This window comes from Streptopelia decaocto (genome assembly GCF_964273445.1).
Source record: "Streptopelia decaocto genome assembly, chromosome: 19".
In the NCBI taxonomy this organism is placed as follows: domain Eukaryota; kingdom Metazoa; phylum Chordata; class Aves; order Columbiformes; family Columbidae; genus Streptopelia; species Streptopelia decaocto.
The window spans coordinates 4,688,250-4,714,039 of record NC_138674.1 but is presented as its reverse complement, the minus strand read 5'-3'; the positions used below and the strand labels follow the sequence as shown (position 1 = coordinate 4,714,039).

General features: G+C 50.2%; 2 protein-coding genes across 18 annotated transcripts in view; one reads left to right on the top strand and one right to left on the bottom strand.

Moving 5' to 3' along the window:
* Positions 1-25,790, top strand: part of NFASC (neurofascin) — a 90,681-nt gene that overhangs the window by 35,513 nt on the left and 29,378 nt on the right. For 7 of the 17 annotated variants that reach the window (XM_082069051.1, XM_082069050.1, XM_082069049.1 and 4 more), the window contains exons 3-21: positions 1,213-1,318; positions 1,517-1,713; positions 2,040-2,162; positions 2,522-2,692; positions 5,902-5,952; positions 9,942-10,053; positions 10,645-10,829; positions 11,256-11,387; positions 12,418-12,561; positions 13,318-13,429; positions 13,528-13,694; positions 14,104-14,251; positions 15,248-15,372; positions 16,069-16,104; positions 16,878-16,979; positions 17,072-17,269; positions 18,429-18,499; positions 19,099-19,321; positions 25,451-25,573. In XM_082069051.1, the coding sequence (XP_081925177.1) occupies positions 1,213-1,318; positions 1,517-1,713; positions 2,040-2,162; positions 2,522-2,692; positions 5,902-5,952; positions 9,942-10,053; positions 10,645-10,829; positions 11,256-11,387; positions 12,418-12,561; positions 13,318-13,429; positions 13,528-13,694; positions 14,104-14,251; positions 15,248-15,372; positions 16,069-16,104; positions 16,878-16,979; positions 17,072-17,269; positions 18,429-18,499; positions 19,099-19,321; positions 25,451-25,573 (2,526 nt within the window). The other 10 variants (XM_082069041.1, XM_082069047.1, XM_082069052.1 and 7 more) reach the window with 7 other exon arrangements.
* The window catches only part of RBBP5 (RB binding protein 5, histone lysine methyltransferase complex subunit), an 87,413-nt gene continuing 83,985 nt past the window's right edge, over positions 22,363-25,790 (bottom strand). Inside the window, exon 15 of the transcript XR_014185700.1 lies at positions 22,363-22,392. The gene's annotated coding sequence lies outside the window, so the exon portion shown is untranslated. The remainder of the gene's footprint in view (positions 22,393-25,790) is intronic.

Sequence of the window (25,790 nt, the reverse complement as noted above, 5' to 3'; positions counted from 1 at the left end):
GGTACCTCGGCTGACCCCTGGCTCAGGGAGGATGGAGACATGGGAGGCAGCGGCTTTTGGCCGAAATTTGGAAGTCACTGAGGAGAAAGGGTAAGAGAGCTTTGATTTGCAGAGGGGAATAAACACTCATGTTACTAGGAAAGGAGAGGATCCCACTCCAGATGATTATGGATGAGAATATCTGTTCCCCTGGAGCCAGCTCTACAACACACTCCTGTTCCCAGCAATTTTACTTGATGCAGACAACTCAGCGATTCCTTCAGGCCTTGCTTTTTTAACAGATGTGTTTGTGCACGTGATGTATGTAGGTTTGTTCTTTGATTAACCTCTTTTTCCTTGTTTTTTTTTCATTATGCCTGCACTTTGGGAATAACAGCAAATATTCAGAGTGAATGTAAGTGTTCCCCTTGCTCTCTGTGTGTACATGTCCATCCCTTCTGCGTGGCCGAAACAGGGCACGAGGAGGCCGTCCCAAGCCGGGGGACGGTGCCGGCTGTTGTTTGGCACGTGGTGGCCGTGGGTGCGTTGCCCATTCCTATGCCAGGGCTGGCCAGAGCCGCTTCTGCATAGAAAAGCATGGGAGGAACGCTCAGGCTCTGCTGCTTTCCCTGGAGCAGGTCTAGCAACCAGACAGCATCTTTGCGATGCAAGTATTGGTTCTGTGGAGGTTATTGCTAACGCCACATCTCAGAGGAGAGCAGGCTCCGCCGCCTTGCACGAGCGCCTATGCCAAGCTCAGCTCCACGTACTGAGACATTTGCAGCATCTCCCTTCTGAACGCCAGCGCTGCGATCCTTTGGGGTGTACCTGGGAGGTTTTGAGTCTCTTTCTTGCCCAGGGAGTAGCTGTAAACACCTTCCAGTGGCTCTTGGGCTGCCTGTCGCAGCTGCAGCCCCTCTCGTCGGGTTGTACAACCAGTACGCCTTGCAGGCTGATTCTGATGACCTGAGATGGCAGGAAGATGTAACTGTAGAATTTCTTAATGAGACTAAGATACCGAGCAAGAAATGGGCTTCTTGATACCAGAAGAGAATCTGAACAGTGCCAGTAGTACACACCCAAAATGCTCAGGTGTTGAAGGGCTTTAAACCACAAATTGCACATCCAGCCTGGGGAAGAAGCTGAAGTCCCATCAGCATCTGCTGCAGGATAGCAGAGAGGGGGTTACCCGCTTTGCATGACCCACCTCACGGCTTTTCATTTGCTTTGCAGTGCCTCAGCCCCCCACAATCACCAAGCAGTCCGTGAAGGACTACATCGTGGACCCAAGGGATGACATCTTCATTGAATGTGAAGCCAAAGGGAACCCCGTTCCCACGTAAGTTCATCTACAGCCCGTGTCCCACTGAAGCTCTGCTGGGCATCAGAGCCAGCTCTGGAGGAGCCCCCCTCCAGTCCAGCTGTGCCACTGACACCACCAGCTAATCCAGCTGTTGGCTTGCACAGCACAGGTAAGGATCTCACTGGGTAAATATGGTCCATGGTTGCAAAACCAACCTCTCCCCCACGCTTGTAGGTTTTCCTGGACGCGCAATGGGAAGTTCTTCAACGTGGCGAAGGACCCCAAGGTGTCCATGCGGCGGCGGTCAGGGACGCTGGTCATCGACTTCCACAGCGGGGGGCGGCCGGAGGACTACGAGGGCGAGTACCAGTGCTTTGCCCGGAACGACTATGGCACAGCTCTCTCCAGCAAAATCCACCTCCAGGTTTCTAGTGAGTTACCAGCAGCGGCACAGAGCAAGCAGCCGGTTGCCCCGACAGGAACAGGGACTATTGGCATCATGCGAGATTTTGTAGAAGATACGTGGTGTATATCTAGTGCTCAAACATCTCAGCTGGCTTCATCTGCTACCTGTGTTGGGATGTGTCCAGCCACAGGACCAAGATGAAGGCGTGGGGGTTGTGGCTGTAGCTAACAGGGAAATAATCAATAGAGATTTAAGGGAGTCTTGCACGTGTAGAAATGAAGTTGGCATTGAGGAGTTCTGGGAAGCTGCTGCCCTGCCTCCCTCACGTGGTGCCTTTGCTTCTTCTGACAGAGTCTCCCCTGTGGCCCAAGGAGAAGGTGGATGTGATCGAGGTGGATGAAGGTGCCCCCCTCAGCCTGCAATGCAACCCCCCGCCCGGCCTGCCGTCTCCCGTCATCTTCTGGATGAGCAGCTGTGAGTCCCACCTTGAGCCCTGTGGGCACCCACAGTGTTTAGTTAAAATAGCTGTGTTTAGGGTCACTAATTCAGAGCTTGGAGGCATCCATACAGGGCTTGGGTCTGTGGTTTCTCCTTTGTGCAGCCACCCATGGGAGGATAATAGAATCATGGAATAGTTTGGGTTGGAGGGACCTTCCCAGCTCCCCAGTGCCCCCCCTGCCATGAGCAGGGACATCTGCACCAGCTCAGGTTGCTCAGAGCCCCGTCCAGCCTGGCCTGGGATGTCTCCAGGGATGGTTCAGCCACCACCTCTCTGGCCAACCTGGGTCAGTGTTTCACGCCCCTGAGTTGCTCTGAATTTCTCTCCCCTGCAGCCATGGAGCCCATCCACCAGGACAAACGTGTCTCCCAGGGCCAGAACGGTGACCTGTACTTCTCCAACGTTATGCTGCAGGATGCCCAGACCGACTACAGCTGCAACGCTCGCTTCCACTTCACACACACCATTCAGCAGAAAAACCCTTACACCCTCAAGGTGAAAACCAGTAAGTGTCACGGTGATCGATTATGATGGGTCTTCCCTGGCCTCTCTTGAGCAGCATTTTCCTTCCAGACACCTTATTTCCATTCTTGACAGCACTAAGACCTCTCAGGGAGCTGAGTGGCTCCTTTCATTTTGTTTAGGGCAGCACAGGAACCTGTTTGGGTGAGGCCTGATGGTCCTCAGGCCTGGCAGGGGTGGGGGGGCTGGTTTCCCTCCAGCAACTCAGCTTTGCAACCTCACGGCTCAAGGGCTGCAGCGGTACCTTGGTGCAGGTATCGCTAAGACTGTGTGTCTGGGATAAACTGGAAAGCATTTCAATACAGACAGGTCACTCCCCAGTCTTTAGGGAAATTTATAATATCAAATTCGCTTATTTATTATGTTGCTTTTTTTTTTAATTTGCTTTTTTTCAGTGCAAATGAGCAAACAAGTGCTTTATTTTGTTCTTCTGAAGTTCGTATATCCCTCCGTATTTCAGTTTACTTCTACATTTTTCCTGTGTCTGATTACGGTGTCTTGTTTTTTGCAGTGCTTCTCTGGTGCTGGCACTCTTCCCTTTTTATATAGAGCTCTTCGAGTCTCCTTTCCCTTTTGCATCAGAACTTCCTCAGACATAGCCAAGCGTGCAGTATTTTTGGGGGGGCTTTCTTCCCAAAGGACATAAGAAACCATTCCTAATTTCTGCACCAGGTACTTAGACAGGCTTCTTCAAAGACTGGACAACGTCCTCAGACACATGGTGTGAATTTTGCGGTTGTCCTGTGCAGGGACAGGAGTTGGACTTGATGGTCCTTGTGGGTCCTTTCCAAGTCACGACATTCTGTGATTTTATGAAATGATCTTTCCTTAGTTTGTAAAGCTGGAAATAGCCTTGGGTTGGGTTGCCGGGGAAGCCCTGGCCAGGCTGGTGCTGAGTGTGTGTCAGCCTCGCACGGCTCAGGATTGACCCGCTGAGCAGGAGCTGCCGTTCGGCTCCTTTGCTCCGGGATGTGCTGACGGGAGACATTGATCCTCTGGGGTCTGAGTGTGGACGTGGGACGTGCTCAGGATGGCAGCGACCTCGGTGTCACCCCCATGAAGAGCATCATCTCGGGGGACAGGAGGATCACACAGCTCTTTCCACGGGCAGGTCCAGCCCCCAGCAGTGTGTTCTCCAGCAAGGAGGCTGCGGGAGGGAAGGGGAACTCCTGGTGTCACACGTGTCACAGTGGTGACACTGGCAGAGGGGACAGGAGCCGAGCGCTGTAGGACATGAAGCCCATGAGTTGCTGCAGGTCCTGCGGAGCATGGGCTGTTTATTTGGGGGTGTTTGTGCAGAGCCACTGGCACAATCAGCAGCCGCCACAGAAACAGCATCTCTGAGCCCCAGTTGTCACGCAGGAGCCGTCTCCAGTTCCCAGCAGGGTCAGACTGGGAGGACTGGGGAGCGCAAGGCTGTGTTTTGGGGAGCAGGCTCTTGTTCAAAGCAGGCACAGTGTTCTCCTGAAACCCAGCGTTAGGAGCTTAATCTGATCTCGCAGCAGCTTAAATTAGAAGTAATTCTATTAAAGTGACCTGCAAGTGATGCGAGAAGCAGACGGAGCCTGGAGGGTTTTGCGCTTTTATTGTAACAGCTTGAGCGGCGAATCAGCACTACAAATACTATTATATAAGCAGGCTCTGCTAATGGTGAGGAATGTGTGTAGGTAATTTATTCTAAATATTATTCATCTTGTTTACAGAGGTTGGCCAAACAACGTCCATGTTTACCTATTAGGGAAGGACTGAGCCCTAAATTAGCGTGAGAAATTCTACCAAACAAAGACCTGTGGTCATTTGAGCCTCCAAAGTCTGATATATTTGTATATATATATTATATATGTGTATATATATTTTTATACAAGCTATAGTATAAAATGTGGAAGAAATGCTGGCAGATTTCTGTGCAGACAGCTACAAGCTCCCCTCCTGCTATCCCCAGATGCCAGCACAGCATTTTGCTCCCAGGCTGTGTAGAATAGGCTTCCAATTCTACTGGACCTTCTCTTGAAGTTTTCCTTGAGAAATGTTATGCAAATGGCATCCCATGAGCCCCCTGATAATTTAAAGAACTGAGGCTCTAATATCAGTTACGACACAAAATATTATTTATATTTATAGTGTTCAAAGGAGACCAGCTTGTCTTTGTCTCAAGCTGTTCAGTGATCTCAGCCGTAAGCCATCGGTTGTCCTTAATAAAGACAAGGAGTTTACCAGCTGCTGAAAAATCATTGCATGGGATTGCCTTGGATGCAAGGAGAGACAAATGGGAATTCTTTGGGGAGGGAAGCACCCGTGTCCTGCCCTGCAGAGCGTTTCTCTGGTATATCCAGGTTGAGGCAGTTCTTGGGCATATCCGTTGGGTTTTCTGAACCCCCTGGCACAGAGGGTGGCTGGTGACTTAAGGCTCACGGGGACATCTCTTTGGTGGCCAGATGACACTGTCACACGGCTGTGCCACATCCCGGTGGAAACCAGGGTGTCCCCAACACCAAACCAGTATTTTGGGTAATGGAGTGAGCTGGAGAGGGCAGATCCTTCAGCAGCCGTGGGCCAGGATGGTGCAATTAGCTTCATTCTTCAAGTCTGGGTGATGGCTGGTGGTGGGTGTCAATAAATGAGAGCAGCTTGTTAATGACAAGCTGGTATCTCGCATATAACACAATCTGCTTTAATTACCTGGTAATGAAAAGGGGGTTTACAGCAGATGATGCTTTTAGAGCCATTATTATTATTATTATTATTATTATTATTATTATTATTATTATTATTATTATTATTATTATCTCATCTTCGCCATGCCTTTCTGCACGGTTATACTGCTGTGCCCAACCTATGCTTTATGCCGGGGGAAAAAAGTATCAGGAATACATTTCAAAGATCAAAAAATGAGAGGAAAAACATTTTCTTCTCCACTTCAAGGAAATGTTTATAATACAATTTTCATCTATTTATTTGTCATTCCACCTCCCAGGAGGAAAACACCCCTTTTTTTCCTCTCCTTTATTGCTGTGTGATGTTGTTTGTCCTGGAAGGCAGCTGTGCTCAGGGTGCTTTTGTATCCCTGCTGTCCCCTGTCCGCTCTTGTGTTTGGGGACATCAGTTTGTTTCCTGTCCCCCCCCGCAGCGCCTGTCCCCTCCCCTGCCTGCTCTGTGGCCCTCGGTACGCTCACAGTCTTTTGTTTATTGCAGAGAAACCCCATAACGAAACGTCTTTACGAAATCACACTGGCATGTACAGTGGTGAGTCAACGCTTGGCTTCTGGAGACCTTCACCATTTAACATTTTCCGCCTAACCCGACTGATCCCCCGCGCTAACTGGGCCGCGAGCCGCCGCAGCATCGTCTGTGTGTCCGTCCCCTCCGTGTGTCCCCCTTTGTGGGTGATCACCTTGACGGGGGTGATAAAAGAGCCAATCGGTGACAAAAACCCCCTCAAAGTTTTCACAGTTTAATGAACCGGATACGCAGGGCTCAGCTTGAGAACCGGGTGGATTAACAGGGTCTGGCCCACGTGCAAAAAGTCGAGCCCAAGAGGTGGCTCATCCTCAGCAAAGCCTCATGGTTTAAAGATAAGACCCACCGCCCCTCTCCTCTCTGTCTGCAGAAAGAGCATCTTTTGTGTTTGCAGCTCAACACGGGCAGTCACAGGGAGAGAAAGAAAAACAAAAGATACCAAGGAGTATTTGTTTTTCTCAAAAGCTGGGCGCTTTGTTCCTTTGCGGTGACGTTGTACACGTGTCGGATGCTTTTGCAAAGCTTTTGCCCATTGTCTGCGCACAGATTGACCTCCGGAGCCTGCGTTTGCTGGGAGAAGCCCACCCCAAAGTCATCCATTATGCTTCAGGCACAAAACCGCGCGGCTCCCCGGGGTGCTGCCCTGAGAATGGATTGGAAGTGTCACGGCTGCGACGGGACAATGCGGGCAGGGTTGTAAGGCAGTGGGGAGATGGGGCTGTTTGCGGGCGATGCCGAGAGCACAGACACCCCCGGGGATGCGGACGCCTTGTCAAAGGCCATCGCGGGCAGCACTGGGGATGGGGACACCCCCAGCTGTGCCCTACAGAGAAATCCTCATTGTCTCATCCTCTTCCACCCAAAGCCCACATGTTCGTTTGTGCCTTGCACAACTCAGGGCATGTTTTCTTCTTCCCTGGGGACTTTTGGCAACAAGGAGTGTTTTTGGAGTGAAGCGCATAGAGAGCTGGAGGGTGGGAAGAGGAGGATGTGCCAGGCGAGGGCACTGGGTTCGGTGTCCCTGTGCCAGCGGGCAGCCTGGGCATCCCTTCCCAACCAAGGGAACCGGGTTTCTGAGGATGCTGGAGAGCTGGGGGAGGCTCAGCAGAAGAACCAGCCTTGGAGGACATGTTGGTGGCAGCAAACGGACTGGGAGTAGTCTGAAAATGTTTGTAGAAATGGCTGTGAAAAGGGATTGCCAGCAAAAATCAGCTTCAATGGGAGCCGTATAAACTGCATCGTGCCCCAGCGAGAGGGGAGCAGCGGGAGGTGACTTTTTCGCAGGCACGCAGGGCCAGGGACCAAAGAGAAATCCAGTGGTGAGCTCCTGTAAATATATCTTGTACCTTAGCAGCATCAGCGATGTTTGCATTCCAAAGGGAATGCCTTGGTGCTGGCTGGGCACCACGTCAGGGTTTGCAGCCGGTTCAGGAGGGAAAGTCACTGTGGTCATGGTGGGTTTCTTGATCTCCCGCTGCACGTCTTTGTTCAGGGAACAGGGATTGATAGTTACTCGGTTAGGGAAATTAGTTCTTATCTGCACAGGCTCAGATTTCTCCAGATTTCTCTTCCTAGGTGCATAGGATAAACTGCCTGCTATTTCCACTATATGTGCTATTTGGGTTTAACACCTCCTGGAACACTTTATGGGTCCAGTAGATTCAAATCAGCTGCTCAAGCCCTTGTGCAAATCTGGGCTCCAACCCAGCAATTTCTTAATAGTGATCCGGTGGAAAAAATGTTCCGCTTGGCCCTTTTTCTTTTTGCTGACCCTGTGTTTGTCCCTGGAATGACCCGTCTGGTCACCAGAACCATCTGCAGCGGAGTCTTCAGGGTGGGGAGCAGGGAAGAGAAACACGAGTCTCCCAAGTTTTTTAGGTGTTTGGGAGAGCTGGGGCTGTCGTACCCAGTACCTTTGGATGTTGGGGGGTTGTGGCTCATCTTGGGGACATGGGACCTGCTGGTACGGACGTGGGGCATGAGCGGTTTGTGGGACATTTGTCCCAAACTGCAGCCAAGGGCCAGGCTAATTGCAGGAGATGCAACTGACCCCTTCTCCCCGTGGCTTGGGGCGGGTGCAATTATCTAAAAGGATTAATTAAATATTTTATTAGCAGAAGTTTCTCAACTTGTGGGAGGTTTTAAAGCTGGCCAAGCTGTGCAGGAGGCGAACAGATGGGATGTGTCTGGATGTGCATATTCCTGTTATCGCCTCCGAGTAGAAATGCAAGTTGATGTCCAATTTTTAAAGGCCGTCAGGTCAGGACTGTGGGGAGGGGGCACTTGGCTGCTCTGGGATATCCTGTTCCCAGCCAAATGGGTCCAGTTTTATAGCGGCGGGGACAACAGCAGCAATATACTGGAAGCAGAGTCTGGTTTTATTAGTAGTGCTGTACTAAGGCAAAAAGCTTATTAGCTATGCAGTGTTGTTGTTAGGTTTATTAAACAATTGGGCAGGATACTAATTTATCTCCCTTATTTTTAATTTTCATCATTAATATCTGGCTCGTAAAATTTGGCTTGCACTGCTGCTTATCTCTTCTATTTATGCCCCAGGCTCCTGAGCAAACGGGTTCATTGTGGGAGCGAAGCGTTGAGCCTGTTCAAACAGGCTGCAGACCGGTCGCTAATAAAAGCAGATATTGGCTTATAAAATAATATCCCAGTCTCTTAATCGCATGAGAAGGGAGAAGTTGATGAGTCTGGTGGAGCTGTCGATAAACGCCGAGTTTAGACCCAACCGCTGGCTCTGCCGTCCCCCCTGCTTGTTCGATCCGAGATAAAGAGAAGGTTGCGATTTGCCTGTCCTGGTTAATCCATTAATTAAATAATGCACTAACCCGCTGACGAGCAGGTGCGGAGTTGTAACCTGTGGGAGCGGTGGGATGTGGGTGAGATGCAGATGTGGAGCCGTTTCAAAGGCACAATTTAACACCCCCTCTTGTGAGCCTGGTTCCAGGCTTTCCCTAAGCCAGGCTGACAGGAACCTCACAAACACCCCCTGCCCTCTCTCCCCTCCTTCTTCCCAGCCCTTTCTTCCCTACCAGGCTTCCCAAATAGCCACGAGCACCCCTAAAAGCAGCACTGGGGTCTCCAGGCTGCCCCCCGCTTGCTTGGGTTCTCCCCATAGATCGCTTTGGTATTTGTAGCGACCCAGTGCCAACCCCAGCCATCCTGTCCCCTTCCTAATCTCATCACCTCTGCTACTGCTGCTTTCAACCCCATCTCATCCTGGTTCTGTCCTCCCTGATCTAGTTTAATAGTTCCACTTATTAATGGAATTTATTGGAATGGAATTTATTCTGTTTATTTATTCCATTAATAATTTTTTCCCCTACTAAAAGACCTTTGCTGTGTGTAGAGAGTTGTCTTGTGTCTTCCCTTGTTTTTTCCTGTCCAGTCCTGACATTTGTCATGTTGGTTGCTAAGATGTCCCTTTCCAAAGAGCACTGTCCTTCCAGGCCCCACAGCTCCCAGTAAGGGTGGGAAACCCCCTTGGTGCTCCTGGAGCCCCAGACAGCGTCGACATCCTCCATATCTTGGAGATCTCCGGGGCAAAGCAGCTCAGTTGTCTGAGCAAACCCTTCCTATGGCTGTTTGTTCTCTATGTCCTTCATTGCATGTTCTGTCTGTCAGTATTTCCAAGTCTCGTCTGATTTCAGCCCATTTCTCTGTGCTAGAGGCGGGAGCTGATGGTTTGGGGTTTTCTCCACGCGGCTCAGCTCCCTCTGCCCATCCTTTGCTGCTTCTTTACCTCCTTGTCTCCCAAGCATCCTCTCGCTACCCCTTTCTTGTTTCTTTAAAAAATACCTTGAGCCCTTCTCTACCTTCCAGGTACATTTCTGGGTGAGTTCAGTATCCCAGGCTGGGAGCCTGACAGCATCCCACTGAACACCCCGTGTATTTCTGGCCTTGTATGCGCTGTGGCAAAAGAGAGTTTAAAAGCATTGTGTTTTGTTTCTTTTCTTTTCCCTTCCCTCTCCTGTTGATTTCAGCCCGAGGGATTACGGAGACGACCCCCAGCTTCATGTATCCCTACGGGACGTCGAGCAGTCAGATGGTGCTCCGAGGCGTGGACCTCTTGCTGGAGTGCATCGCTTCAGGAGTGTATGTACCGCATCCCGGCTCGGGGACATGGCGAGAGGGTTGTCCCCAGCTGTCCCCAGTGGGACAGCCTTGGGACCAAGATGCTGAATCACCAGTGGATTTTCCCTCTGGCGAGGAAAAGGGATTGTTCCGTTCCCTTCAGCTGCCGTTAACAATGCTCTCATAACCTACTTGGAGCATAAGAGCCTGGAGCAAACAGGAGAGCTGAGCTTTTCAGCGCTATTCGGAGAAGCAGGGATCTTCAGATACTTGCTGTCTGAGGATAATTCCTCACCGGTTTATCCCAATAACTATTTGCACACCTGGGTGCTCATCACCGCAACGTATCAACCATGGGTGAGGACATTCGTGTCCTGCAGAGGCATCCTGGGCTCGGGGGGAGACTTTGGCAGCATGAAGTGTGAGATGGACCCACTCCTGATGAGCTGGTGGTGCTCAGGGTCCTGGCTTAAGGGCTGTGGTAGGAAGGAGGGTGGCCCAGCGGTTGGATCGGTCCTCCCTGGGCATGAGTTGTTCTGAGTGCAGGATTATCAACTCTTAGGAGTAGTTTCCTTGTCTTGCAAAAGTATTTATCTCCTCTCCTCTCCTTAGACCAGCACCAGATATCATGTGGTACAAGAAAGGAGGAGAGCTCCCAGCAGGCAAAACCAAGCTGGAAAACTTTAACAAGGCTCTTCGGATCTCCAACGTCTCTGAGGAAGACTCTGGGGAGTATTTCTGCTTGGCATCGAACAAGATGGGCAGCATTCGCCACACGATCTCGGTGAGAGTGAAGGGTACGTCATCTTTACCTTGCCATCTTTTTTCTTTTCTAAATCTTGGCAACCAGAACCCAAAGGGATGTGTGTGGGGTGGGAGGATGCTCCAATTTGTTGAAAGGGGCAGCGGGGGCTTTCTGCAGGGGCTGTCTCTGTGCTGCATCCAGCCACGCTCGCTTCTTGTCCAAACGGACCTAAAAGCGCCTTGAGATGTGATCTCAGCTGGTGTAATTCAGCACAGCTTCACCCATATAAATGGTTGCGGTTTTGTGCAAAATGGGAGGATCGAAGAGGGGGGAAAAGGACCCTCCACCCTCACTGCACCTAGGGAAGCCTGTTTGATGGTGTTTTCATGTCTTAGTCGGACAGTGTGTGGGCAGGGAGGGGATTTGGGATCAGGTAGTGCTGCTGTGTTTCTAACTGGTGCGTTTGTGTTTGTTAAAGCTGCTCCATACTGGTTGGATGAACCCCAAAACCTCATCCTGGCCCCTGGTGAGGACGGCAGGCTGGTGTGTCGGGCCAACGGGAACCCCAAGCCTGCGATACAGTGGCTGGTGAATGGTGAGCCTATAGAAGGTGAGCAAGGAAGAATCTGGAATTCCTTTATAAAAAAATGAGCCAAGAACCTCGTGGCTGACTATGAGCACCAGAGCTGCTGTCAGGGTGCCAGGCACCGACTGACCAGTATAATTTGGGGAATGACCTGTTGGAGAGCAGTCTAGGGGAAAGGGACCTGGGGGTCCTGGGGACAGCAGGGTGACCATGAGCCAGCACTGGGCCCTTGTGGCCAGGAAGCCAATGGTACCTGGGGTGGGTTAGAAGGGGGTGGTCAGTAGGTCAGAGAGGTTCTCCTGCCCCTCTGCTCTGCCCTGGGTAGACCACACCTGGAATCTTGTGTCCAGTTGTGGCCCCTCAGTTCCAGCAGGACAGGGAACTGCTGGAGAGAGTCCAGCGCAGCCACCAAGATGCTGCAGGGAGTGGAGCATCTCCCGTGTGAGGAAAGGCTGAGGGAGCTGGGGCTCTGAAGCTGGAGGAGAGGAGACTGAGGGGGGACTCATTCATGTTTACAGATATCCAAAGGGGGAGTGTCAGGAGGATGGAGCCAGGCTCTTCTCTGTGACAACCAGTGATAGGACAAGGGGCAATGGGTGCAAACTGGAACACAGGAGGTTCCACTTAAATTTGAGAAGAAACTTCTTGCTGGTGAGGGTGGCAGAGCCTGGCCCAGGCTGCCCAGGGAGGTTGTGGAGTCTCCTTCTCTGCAGACATTCCAACCCGCCTGGACACCTTCCTGTGTAACCTCATCTGGGTGTTCCTGCTCCATGGGGGGATTGCACTGGATGAGCTTTCCAGGGCCCTTCCAGCCCCTGACACTCTGGGATTCTGTGATTCTGTGTGACTGGTGTGCGTGGGCTCCGGCATCACAGCATCTAAAACACCTGCTTGTCTGAGATGAGCCCAGTTGAACCACGTCTTTGTAGGCTGGAGAGGTCATGTAAAATCATTTGGGTTTATCTGGGCTGAGACGCAAAGATGCGTAACGATATCGAGAGTCTCGTGAATTTTAGCTTAAAATATAATTTAAAGAGCGCTCTCTGTTTTGAAGCTTCTCCCCCCAACCCAAGCCGAGAGGTGGCTGGAGACACCATTGTGTTTCGAGACACCCAGATCGGCAGCAGTGCTGTGTACCAGTGCAACGCATCCAACGAGCACGGCTACCTCCTCGCCAACGCCTTTGTCAGCGTCCTGGGTACGTACGGATGGAAATGAACACCCTATATTCAAGCTTTCCCTGCAAGAGTTCTCTGTTTGCTTTCCTCTTTGTTGTTAGCTGTTCTGAGGCTAATGCACAAAGGTCCATGTCTTCTGCAACCCAGCTTTAGAGCAGAAGTCCATTGCTATGGACCTGCGAAGCCAGGCAGGGCTAAGCGAGTCCTGTTGGTGCTAAGATGTGAGCTGATTCATGGAGTGAGGCTACTAAGAGGAGGGATCATAGAACCACAGAACAGTTTGGGTTGGAGGGACCTTCCCATCTCCCCCAGTGCCCCCCCTGCCATGAGCAGGGACATCTGCACCAGCTCAGGTTGCTCAGAGCCCCGTCCAGCCTGGCCTGGGATGTCTCCAGGGATGGTTCATCCACCACCTCTCTGGCCAACCTGGGCCAGGCTCTCACCACCCTCAGGGGTGACAATTTCTTCCTCATGTCTGGCCCAAATCTCCCTCCTTCAGCTTAAAACTATCACCCCTTGTCCTATGGCAACATATCCTGCTGAAAAGTCTGTCCCCATTTTTCCTACCGGTCCCTTTTTAGTACGGAAAGGCCATAATAAGGTCTCCCTGGAGCCTTCTCTTCTCCAGATGAGAGGGAATGGAGAAGCTCTACTGAGTCTTGAAAGTGCCAAGTGAACAAAAGAGAAGGGAAGGTAGATGAAAACACTTGGAGCAGCAGAAACCAGCCACTGGTTTCTTTTCTTTCTCAATGGCTGTGATTTTTGCTGTTTTCAAGATGTCCCTCCACGGATCCTGGCACCTCGCAATCAGCTCATCAAGGTCATTCAGAACAACAGGACCCGGCTCGACTGCCCCTTCTTTGGCTCCCCAATCCCCACCCTGCGATGGTAAGAGCTGCAGCACGTCCCCTGCCAGCCCGGAGGGGTGGGAAGGGAAGGTTTCCTGCTCTTTCTTCCCTTACAACAGCACTTTGTGGTGTTGTGAGGTTTAAGAACGGCCAGGGGAACACGCTGGATGGAGGAAACTACAAAGCACATGAGAACGGGAGCTTGGAGATGAACATGGCGCGGAAGGAGGACCAGGGCATCTACACTTGCGTCGCAACCAACATCCTGGGCAAAGCAGAGGCCCAGGTTCGCCTGGAGGTCAAAGGTAGGGGCTCAAAGGGCTCTGGGTCACAGCGGTCTCTTGGATCTTCTGAAACGTGCAGTAGAAATAATGATTTATGTTCAAACAGAAATACAGTGTTCTCCAGGGTTAACTGATGGCAGTAAAACATTTTCTGAATCAAGTTTCCACTGGAACTTTCCCTGTTCTGCCAAACTCATTGCTGACTCCAAAAACCGGGCATTTTTCAAAAGGGTCAGCATGACGGCTTGTTAAATTAATTTATTTGCAAGCATTTGTAGCAGAGATGATGATTTACTCCAGACAAACACTTGACGTGCGCGCTTGTCCTTTCCCAGTGACAGCGCTCTTCACCGAGCTCCTCGGCCAAGACCGAGAAGTTTGGTGCCAAAGTCTTTTCTTGGATTCTGTGATCCTTTTTGGCTTTGTGCAGACCCAACCAGGATAGTGCGAGGCCCCGAGGACCAGGTGGTGAAGAGGGGCTCCATGCCCCGGCTCCACTGCCGCGTCAAGCACGACCCCACGCTGAAGCTCACGGTCACCTGGCTGAAGGACGAGGCGCCCCTGTACATCGGAAACAGGTCTGTAGGTAACACTTCCATGGGTTTTTCTCTCCCAGGATGGTTGGACTTTTTATAGAAAGTTTCAGGAGTCACCAGGGATGATGTGGATAAATTCAAGTTCCCAACAAGGTGATATTTGACCTCATTCATGTTTATAATAATAAAATGTTCATAAATGTTTATAATGGTTATAAATATATAAAAGGGGAGTGTCAGGAGGATGGAGCCAGGCTCTTCTCAGTGACAACCAGTGACAGGACAAGGGGCAATGGGTGCAAACTGGAACACAGGAGATTCCACTTAAATATGAGAAGAAACTTGTTCCCGGTGAGGGTGGCAGAGCCTGGCCCAGGCTGCCCAGGGAGGTTGTGGAGTCTCCTTCTGTGCAGACATTCCAACCCGCCTGGACACCTTCCTGTGTAACCTCATCTGGGTGTTCCTGCTCCATGGGGGGATTGCACTGGATGAGCTTTCCAGGGCCCTTCCAACCCCTGACATTCTGGGATTCTGTGATATTTGCTGTTCTTGACACTTTTAGAGTTACTAGCTCCTTCCAACAGACATCGCCTAGCAATTAAAACTGAGTTATCAATTAATCAGAACTTGACTGTAGGTTTTATTTATATATATTATGAAACAGGTGGGTTAATAATGAGCTACTTCAAAATTAACATTTCCCTGCTGTGAGTGGTACAGCTGTAATTTCCTTTCACCGCTGACTCGTGAAGCGAGATCTGCTCACAGGACACGAGCCAGGCAGAGGTCAGGCTGTTTTCCTAGAACTGTGATTATTCCAGATATATACCAGAGCACAGGCGCCGGTTCCTTAGGAAATGAGGTCTCCAAGAATAACTCAATGCATCTTTAGCTGATACAATCTTGAGACCAGAGATGTACTCGTGTTCTGCTTGGGCTTTTATTATCTATTTTATATCAGAGAACAGTTAGACCTCAGCCCTGCTGCCGAATGTGCTCAGGAGCAGCGGTGTGAATTATAATTTTAATCCCTTTAAGGATGAAGAAAGAAGACGATGGTCTGACAATATTTGGTGTGGCTGAAAAGGACCAAGGGGATTATACCTGCGTGGCCAGCACGGAGCTGGACAAGGACTTGGCTAAAGCGTATCTCACCGTCCTAGGTAAAGCTCTCCCCCCCGACACTGAGCCAAGTGCTTTATTTTTAACCCACCAGGGCTGACTTCAAGGTCAGACTGAGCCATCCGTGCTCCCAGAACTGTCCTCCGAGGCAGAGCTGCTCAGGGAGGTGCTGGCAGAGCAATTGCTGCAGGACTCGGCAAGGACGCGCTGCCTCCCCTCAGACAACCGCATTGAATTCCAGGCGAAGAAAACTTGCATTTGAGACCCAAAAAAAACACAGCTAAAAATATCCAAATGTGGACTTTAAAGCTATGTGAGGAGAGTCCTAAATTTGCAAGGGAATTTAGGTGAATGGCAGGGTGCTGAGCAACCCCAGGGACGGGGCGGGTGAGGGAGATGCATTCGCAGGACGGGCATCAACGCAGAGTGCCCTACAAAACTGAGTGCAATATGAATCCCGTCTCCCTAATAATTTGACTGGGCTTGATTTATTTCCCCCTTTCTTTTCCCCTAATAGCTAATTAACTCTACAGCAGGTTTTCTGTGTACTACGAGTATGGATACCTTTGTTCAGAGCGTGTCTGGGGGAAGGACATACCTACTTGTGTCCCCAGGCAGGATCAAATCCTTCTGAAATCTGTAACTCTGTGTGTAACTTTATTTGCCAGGTGCTCCTTTGGCCACCCAAGCTTAATGACTAAACTAACACCGTTAACAACCAATGTCTTACCTTGCAGCCATCCCCGCTAACCGTTCGAGAGAATTACCGAAAGGTAACCATCACTAATTCATTTGTTTTATTTTGTAAATTGGTTTTCGTTTTGCCTTGCCAATAACACCGATAGAAAATCGAGGCGTAGCAGCCGATAAAGGTGGGAGCTGATGCCTCCAAGTCCTGTCCAAGTTGTCCTTGAAAGCCCACTCGGATGGTTATGGGTACAAAGGTCCTGTGCCACATGGGTTTGTGTCCCGCAGTGCAAGAATTGTGTTATCCACACCTGGAAACGGTGAGCCCTGACGGGAGAAAAAAATCACATGAATCCCTTGACCTTTATGTGGAAAGAAGTTATTACCGTCCCTGTCATCGCATGGGCTGGTTCTGTGCAAACTTGGGGGTTGTGACAAGATAAAGAAACCAGAATTGTGCCCAGACCATTTAGAATGAGGAGGTGTCTTTATCGAAGCTTTGAGTCCGTTCTATTCTATTTGTTTGCATTTATTTTTTGGACAGGTGCCTGTAGGTTATTGTAAGATCATGCAACACCCCCCGCTGTTTTGTGCTTCCACCCCCAGATACCATCAGTTGTATAGGGAGGAGGCAGGGTTTCAAGGCAAGGCACAATTAGTACATGAGCACATTTGTATTTTAAAAAATGGGCACTTTTCCACCAAGAGCTGCAGGACGTGAACGGTGCCGCTGGGCACGTGTCCTCCCCCGGGGCTGGGCTGAGACCAGGGCTTCCCCTCCCGGGAGAAGCGCTGGGAACTGGGGCTCCCAGCTCCCGGGACAATCCCAGCCTCATTCGTCTCGTTACTCGGCCAACAGAACGACCCGACCGGCCCCGTGACTTGGAGCTGACAGACCTGGCCGAGAGGAGCGTGCGCTTGACCTGGATCCCCGGCGACGACAATAACAGCCCCATCACAGGTTAGATGGACCCTCTGCCCCATATCCCTCTCGCAGGGAAAACTTGCCTTGTGAGCTGAGCCCTTAACCCATCTCTCCATCTTCTTCTCCAGACTACATCGTGCAGTTTGAGGAGGATCGGTTCCAACCGGGGATGTGGCACAACCACTCCCGCTACCCCGGCAGCGTCAACTCGGTCGTCCTGAGCCTCTCGCCTTACGTCAACTACCAGTTTCGGGTGATCGCGGTGAACGACGTGGGCAGCAGCCTGCCCAGCGTGCCCTCCGAGCGCTACCAGACCAACGGGGCACGTAAGTACCATCTGCCCGGCCACTCTTGCCGCCGTAACTTGGTATTTCTAGCATCTGGCCAGCGCTGTGTAGACTCTTCCCCCGTGGCGTATGATGCTGTAACACAAACAGATTTACACGGGTGAGGGAACGAGTCCACATGTGTGCTGGGGAGTAATTTTAAATATCACATGACTGATAGAGAATCACAGAATCATTTTGGTTGGAAGAGACCCTTAAGATCAAGTCCAAGTATTCTCCTGCCCCATGTCCTGAGAACCTCATCTCCATGTCCAACCCTCCAGGGATGGTGACTCCAGCACTGCCCTGGGCAGCCTGTTCCAATGCCCCACAGCCCTTTGGGGAAGAAATTGTTCCCCACATCCAACCTCAACCTCCCCTGGCGCAACTTGAGGCCATATTCTGCAGAGAAGCAAAACTCAAACAGAAAGAATTACGCAAAGGTCACTCCAGCAGAAGCTGGTGAAGGAAAGCCTGGCTTCACCTTACAGAGGAGCTTTCTAAAGAAAGTCTTTCATCCTTTTCTGACCACAGGAAGCTCAGAAGTCTTTTGGAAAATCAAGTGTAAAACTGGCCACAAGCAAAAGGCATTTTGTCCTGGAATTGTTAATTCATTGTCCGCTGCTAGAGCTGGCCAGGAACCCAGGTCGACACTGGAGTAAAGCTGCTCCGGCCCACGAGCAAGGCTCAGCTCTCCAGCTTGTACGCCCAGCCCTTCGTAGAACACTTGAGAAAGTGCATATGAAGAATTCAAAAGAAACTTAGTGTTTTTTGCTGCATTTCTTAATTCCATCATTGCAGAGTTACTTCTGCAATATCTACTGGCATCTAGTGTTGGCTTTTGACATGACACGTCTTGCTCCAGATTTCAAGAGTGTCAGCCTCTGCTCCTGGGGTTGTTTCACAATGGTTGTCTTTCAAAGATTTAGGACATTTAAAAAAGAGGCTCCTAAATAAATGGCCTAGTTTTCAGGAGTGCTGAGAGTCTCCTGTTCCATTAACCTGAATGGGAACTTCTGGAAAAATCAGGCCATTAACTTCTGTCTTGGAAGCACTTTTGGCTTGCACAGTAAAGGGCTTTAAACCACTCAAACAGTCACTTTTCAGCATTATAAACTCCCTTTTTTTTTTTCTTCTTCTTTCCCAATGTGAATTTCAGGTCCTGAAATAAACCCAACAGGAGTTCAAGGTGCAGGGACCCAAAAAAACAACATGGAGATAACCTGGACGGTGAGTTCTCTGCTGCTTCCCAGCCACCCAGCATCTCCCCATTGTGGCTGCAGATGCCAGGATGTAGAGAACTCGGAGTCTCTCACGTGTGATGTCCCATAACATCGAAGATCTTAAAGGAAATAAAAAGCAGAAGGTGCATCTAAAAGAGAGGCCACTGTTGGTGCCTGGCAGGAAGCTTGGGATAAAAGCAGTAATTTGGACTAATGTAAGTGGAAGAAAAGAGGCGGGATCACAGACCCAGCTTAGGGAGGATGCTCTGGTCCAATTCCTTAAGCTGTATATAGGGCTTACAGACCAGCTCTTGCTTTTCTTCATGGACCAGCAGGTGTCATCCAGCGTCTGTAAAGAGGAGAGAAACTGCAGTGGGAGGAGGGACTGGAATATAAGGATATAGGTTTTGGTCCTGCCTTGGCTCTAGAGGGCAAGGACTATGTATGTCTCTCTCTGGAAATAAAAGCATTAACCTCCTTTGAGGTTTGCTGACGGAGCATGAAAGAACCAGCTGCTGAACAGAACTTTTTGGAGCTCCATGGTAGAGAAATACAGTTGCTTTTTCTCCTTCTCACTTCTTTTTCTTTCTGTTTTGGTCCATTAAGCCTCTGAATGCAACTCAAGCTTATGGGCCCAACCTCAGGTACATCGTGAGATGGAGGCGAAGGGACATCCGAGGGAGCTGGTACAATGAGACGGTGAAGACGGCGAGGCACGTGGTGTGGAACACCCCCATCTACGTCCCCTACGAGATCAAGGTGCAGGCGGAGAATGACTTTGGGAGAGCACCGGAGCCTGACACCTTCATCGGCTATTCGGGGGAAGATTGTGAGTATTTGCTCAGCCTGAAGATCGTAAGTGGTTCAGAAGGGCAGTGGGTTGGCACCGGGACTTGTTCACAGCACTGCTTGATCTGCTACAAAAAATCCAGTTCCAGGCATTAGAAGAAAAAGCCTTGGCCATTAGATTCTGTTCTGGGCTCTGCTTACGTGACCCAAGTCACTCAGCCTCTGCCTTGCTCTCTATAAGACCCAGATCAAACCTTCAGTGTGGAAGGCAGTGAAGATTTCATTTAAGATGAGCTCTGGCTGTGTTCCAATGAACCGCATTGAAATTTTGGCCCCCGACATCCGCAAAGCACCGAGTTCATCTCAGATGAGAAATGCTACCGATGGCCAAAAGGCTCTTGGTTCATCCTGGACTGGATTCTTGTGCCTCTGATTAGATCCCAGCTTGGGCTCCTGTTTGCAACACACCATAAGCTCAGCTTATCTTTCTTTCAAACTCTCCACCTGGTCATGCAGAACAGCGCCCAGCTTGTTTAATTCTCTTTCCACCTCCTTTCTGGGCTACTGGTATCACCTTCTGTGCTTGTAGCATCCAAGACTCTCAACTACACTTATCCTGTTAAGATAATGTGGTTTGCTGCCAATGGTTTCATTTTAAAAGAAATATCAGTTCCTTGCATAGCAGCATCGACTTGGGTTGTGTGACTTTAGGATTATCAAGGAAAATAGGTAAGCCAGCTAACTCTAGGCTTGAAGTCAAGGGGACACAAACAGGGCACAGCAATTTCCAGCAAATCTGCAGTCTTGGTGCTGGGGTAGAACACACGATGTCCTCTGATGGGGCATCTTCTCCCAGAGAAGATGGGGAAACGGGAGGGAAAAAGGGCAGAAACAATGGGAGTCGAGTAAGAGCTGAGCACTGGAAGCAAAGCTGGGCTTAGCTGAGGGGCTGGGACTGGCAAAGCTCCACAAGCACCCGACCGCACCGTTGTCTCTGCGTTACTTGTCTGTGCACTGCCAGGGTTGGTTTTTTCCTAGGTTCACTTGAAAATGTGTGGAAAATGTTGAGTTTGAGGAGGATCTGAATAAACCCGCTCGTGTGCTTTATATGGAGGTAAAACTGGGGAGAGCAAAGCTCTCGTATCATACCCCAGACGTAAATGCGTTCCTGCTTGTATCCTGAGGGGTGGGACAAGTTAAAAAACCAACCAAACATAAAACAACCCCAGTCCCTGCTCTTTCATGTCAGAATTGCTTCACAAATAACTGCACATCTCTACATACAAGCAGGTGACCCATAAAGAGGAGGTAAAAAACCCAACTGGATCAACATCAGGTTCTGGTCAAATGCAGATGAAGGGATGTGGAAATATCAGGTAGTTTTGTAACTCTTGGGTCTAACGGTGCCGGTATCGTTCACCCGGAGAGGGAGCTGAGCCCGACCTCTCCTCGCTAACGTCACCTCTTGCGGCAGCATCGGGGAAGCTTTGCTATGAACTGGATCACAAATATTCTCGTGATGGTGGCTGAGTGAAATACATTTGTCTTTTTTTCCCCTTTCTCCACTTCCTGAGTTAAAAAAGCAATAGTTTTCAAAGCATGCACACATCAGGGAGAAATTGCGGGGGCCAGAGGTAAGTGATGCTGCTCTTGTATGTGTTTGCAGGGTTGTAGGGGCTGCTCCCTCCACACGAGGGCAGCCAGGAAGCTGAGAACTGGCCTGTTGCTCTTGTTTTATGTTGTCAGAAATTGAACTGAAGGAGGGAGAAAAGGAGACAGTTATCCCCAGATGGTGGGGCTGCTGCTCACTCTATTTGCAGCAGCCTTGTGATGCTGTGATGGGCAAACCACGGCCAAGGCGAGGGGGGCAGGAGGGGTGTCCATCTGTCTGACCTCCGGGGTACCGCTGGGTACCTAACGTACATTCTGCTTTATCCCTGACCGCTCAGATCCCAAGGCTGCGCCTACCGATGTTAGGATCCGGGTTTTAAACAGCACTGCCATTGCTCTGACCTGGACCCGCGTGCACCTGGACACCATCCAGGGCCAGCTCAAGGAGTACAGAGTGAGCAAACCCACATCTCTTCGGCACTGACTCTTAATCCCGCTAACCTCCTCACGAGCCAGGGTGGCTCCGGTGGTGGAGCTGCCCGCGATGGGGATGACAGCAAACTCTCCTTTGGTGTGTCCTGGCTCTAGAGCTGCCAGAACCACGGGCTGATCGGCTCTGGGGGGAATAACTTCGGATAGGTACAAACAGGCTGGTTTTGGTGTCATCCCCACAGTACCTACATCATCTTTTAATGAACATCAACCCTTACAAAGCCTAAACCCAGTAGTTTGTACTAACAGGCAACTAAATCAAGCGTGGATCCCGTTTGTTCACTTACTGCTAAGGGAAAATCCCAGCGTTTCTGTACAGAGGACAAACCCTGTTCAAAACAAGCAAAAGTCTGGACAGAGCCCCTTCTAGCAGAGTTAAGGACATTACCAAGAGCCCGTGTCCTACAAGCAGTTATGACATTTCAAATCCAATAATCCGCTGGGCATAAAGCAAGCTCTCTGGGCACTGCTTTCATTCTTTTCTGCCTCTGCTCTGTCCTTCTGGTCTGTTTTCTGAATGCATCTTATTTCTGCATGAAATAAGATTTACAGTTGGGGCTTCAAATGGGAGACTTTGCCAGTTCAGACTTTCCTTTGTGCCTGGACGCGTCCCACCTTTCCTTATACACCACTACAGCACTAATCCGGGTAGAGGGGGAAAATAACTTGATGGTTGGTGTTCTGAGAGACAGAAACAGCTCTTTGTAGGCTGAGCTTAGCCGGTTTTGCTCTGTGACCTTTGGTAAGCACTTAACCCCATGCTTCAGCCTCCTCCTTGGGTAACAACACTCACCTGCATCACTGGGGGGATGAGGAGCTTCATTAATTGCTCTAAGAGGCTTCTGCAGCCAAGAGCTGCTCTTTGGAAAGGCAAAGTTTTGCTATGCTTTGTAAATGAAAAAAAAAAAACAATTGCACTTACTTAAATGGGAAAAGCTTCACTTGCCATGCATGTTTCTTGAAGGCCTATTTCTGGAGAGACAGTAGTTTGCTGAAGAACCTGTGGGTCTCCAAAAAACGGCAGTATGTGAGTTTTCCTGGAGACCGAAACCGGGGCATAGTGTCCCGGCTGTTTCCTTACAGCAACTACAAGCTTGAGATGGTTGTAACCAACGGGCGAGGAGATGGGCCACGCAGTGAAGTTAAGGAGTTCCCCACCCCAGAAGGAGGTAGGTCCTGGGGGGGTTGCAGGCACCGTCCCTGGGGTGTGGGATGGGAGAGGTTGGGGTGGTTCAGCTCTGCCAGGGAGGTCATAGAATCACAGAATCATTTTGGTTGGAAGAGACCCTCAGGATCATTGAGTCCAACCATAGCACTAACCCATGTCCCTAAGAACCTCGTCTAAACGCCTTTTAAACCCCTCCAGGCATGGTGACTCCAGCACTGCCCTGGGCAGCCTGTTCCAATGCCCCACAGCCCTTTGGGGAAGAAATTGTTCCCCACATCCAACCTCAACCTCCCCTGGCGCAACTTGAGGCCGTTTCCTCTGCTCCTGGCGCTTGTTCCTGGGGAGCAGAGCCCGACCCCCCCTGGCTCCAAGCTCCTTTCAGGCAGCTCAGAGATCAGAAGGTCTCCCCTCAGCTCCTGTTCTCCAGCTGAACCCCCAGGTCCCTCAGCCGCTCCCATCACACTTGTGCTCCAGGTCCTTCACCAGCTTCATTGCCTCCTCTGCCTCCTCTCTAGTATTTCAATGCCCTCCTTATGATGAGGGGCCCAAAACTGAACACAGATGTACCAGGGACAAGTTTTAGCTAAGCAGCTTCTGGGCAGCATCACTGTCACACGGCACTGCCGCATCCCTTCGTCACCGCGGGGTAGGTGACGTCTCTGCAGCTACACTTAGAACTCATCAATCTGAAAAAAAAATCCCCTTCAGGTCCTTAGAACACATCAGCAAGGAGCATTTAGGCTGAACAAGAGAACTGTTTGCACAACCTCTCCAATGGCGCAGCACCGTGCCCTTGATTTGCTGCCTGACCTGCAAACGTGGCTGCACCTCCCCGTGGTGAGCGAGACGGGAGTGAATATATTCATCTTGCTCAGGACAATCTCTGTGAGACCTGAGTACTTTTGTTCTGAAAGGATGTCACTAATACCCCTGTCAGGCTTTTAAGGCAAGAGCGCCACGTTCTTCTGTTTAAAGAGCTGGTGTCAAGGATGAACTTGAGATTTTAATTTTCTTGCTGTCACTGGAGCTATTTAAAGACATGCCAATAACTTTTCGTGGGCGCTGCACTTTTGGTGGCTGGCAATGAATCGTCCTATAGCACAGATGGGTTTTGGTACAGTATGTTACAAAAACGCAAGAGGAGAAACCAGTAGAGGCTGGAAAAAAAAATCCCATCTCAACTAACACAAAATCCTATGGGGTCTTCATTCTTTTCCTCTTCACCCCATTGCTGTTGTACAAGAACACAGAATCATACAGAATCCCAGAATGTCAGGGGTTGGAGGGCCCTGGAAAGCTCATCCAGTGCAATCCCCCCATGGAGCAGGAACACCCAGATGAGGTTACACAGGAAGGTGTCCAGGCGGGTTGGAATGTCTGCACAGAAGGAGACTCCACAACCTCCCTGGGCAGCCTGGGCCAGGCTCTGCCACCCTGACCGGGAACAAGTTTCTTCTCATATTTAAGTGGAACCTCCTGTGTTCCAGTTTGCACCCATTACCCCTTGTCCTGTCACTGGTTGTCACTGAGAAAAGCCTGGCTCCATCCTCCTGACGCTCCCCCTTTCCATATTGATCCCCAGGAATGAGTCCCCCCTCAGTGTCCTCTTGTCCAGCTCCAGAGCCCCAGCTCCCTCAGCCTTTCCTCACATGGGAGATGCTCCACTCCCTGCAGCATCTTGGTGGCTGCGCTGGACTCTCTCCAGCAGTTCCCTGTCCTGCTGGAACTGAGGGGCCACAACTGGACACAAGATTCCAGGTGTGGTCTCCCCAGGGCAGAGCAGAGGGGCAGGAGAACCTCTCTGACCTACTGACCACCCCTCTTCTAATGCATCCCAGGAACAGCATCTCCCAGTCCTGTCTCTTCTGTAAGACTTTCTTGGATGCTGTCACCATTTTCTAAGGATTTTCAACTGACCAGCCACAACTGAGCTTGTTTAAAAAGGAAGGACTCAGTAGGTGCATTTTGATGGAGCTGTTTGCTGTGTGCTAGAGACATCGGGGGTACATAAATGCCTTTGGGGTAGATATATGCATACGCAGGTGGCATTGATTGAAACAATTATAGCTGATTATACTCTTGTCATAAGTAAACTGCTGATTTGGGGTTTTTTTTCTTTTCCTATCCACTAAGCGATTTTTATTGACTATATATTGATGTTTAGGAGATTGAATGATATTCTGCAGAACTTCTCTTTAAAAAATAAATTGCTAATCTCTCATATCTGAGAGCCAAGTCTTTCCCCAGTCAAGGCACTGCAATTATGAGCAAACCAGGAGAATAATTTAATGCAAGAATGTATAATGCTTTCCTTCCTTTACTAGCTTTGAAAAAGCAGCTATTCCTCAGGGTAAGGACCACTGTATATGTGCAAGATCTCTAGGCATTAACAACACAGAGATGCTTTGCAATAGGAGAAGCTGCTAGCCTATTTTTCACCATTCCAACAGATAAGAAGATGAGATGGCAATGTTGGGCTGATGGAGGCTGGAAAAGACCAGTAAATTATGGCTACAGAAGGGCGGTTTGAAGGGTGTCACAGCTCTGCTTCACGGCTGTAGCATCTTTGGGGGGTGTCGCTGCATGGAGGGCAGCGGTACCCAGGGGTACCCAGCACAGGGGTGGTGCTGCTGGGGTTGCATGTGGAGCTGCTCTGGTTTCTCCTCCCTGCACACACGCTGCTGAAAACCCTGGGCTGGTGCATGGTTTCTAGCACAGATTCTTATTCAATCCATTTCTGACCTTTCAGCTGCGCGCGCGTTATCCGCCTGTGTGCGTATTTATGAGTATCTTGAGCGCATCGCTCAGCCCGCGATTGTATACAGTATTGTAAGGTATGTTATCTTGTATGTTTTTTTCTTCTTTCCCTCTCCTTCCTCGTCCCATCCTCCTCCCAAGTGCCCAGCTCCCCCAGGTATTTAAGAATCCGACAGCCAAATCTGGAAAGCATCAATCTGGAGTGGGATCACCCAGAGCATCCCAATGGAGTCCTCACAGGATACAGCCTTAGATATCAAGCCTGTACGTTCTACATCTTATCTTCTTGGTGCTAATAATTAAAGCTTTAGATATTTTCCTTGCTGCTAATGATCTCCTCACCTAGCACAGAAAGATCTCTGTAAGGAACTGGAGGCTTTCACCATGAGATGAGACAGGCTGGTGTTGCAGAGGAGTCCTGGAGTGGTACTGAGCAGCTGCAGTCGCCCAGGGAGGGTTGCAGATGCTCAGCACTTCTCCA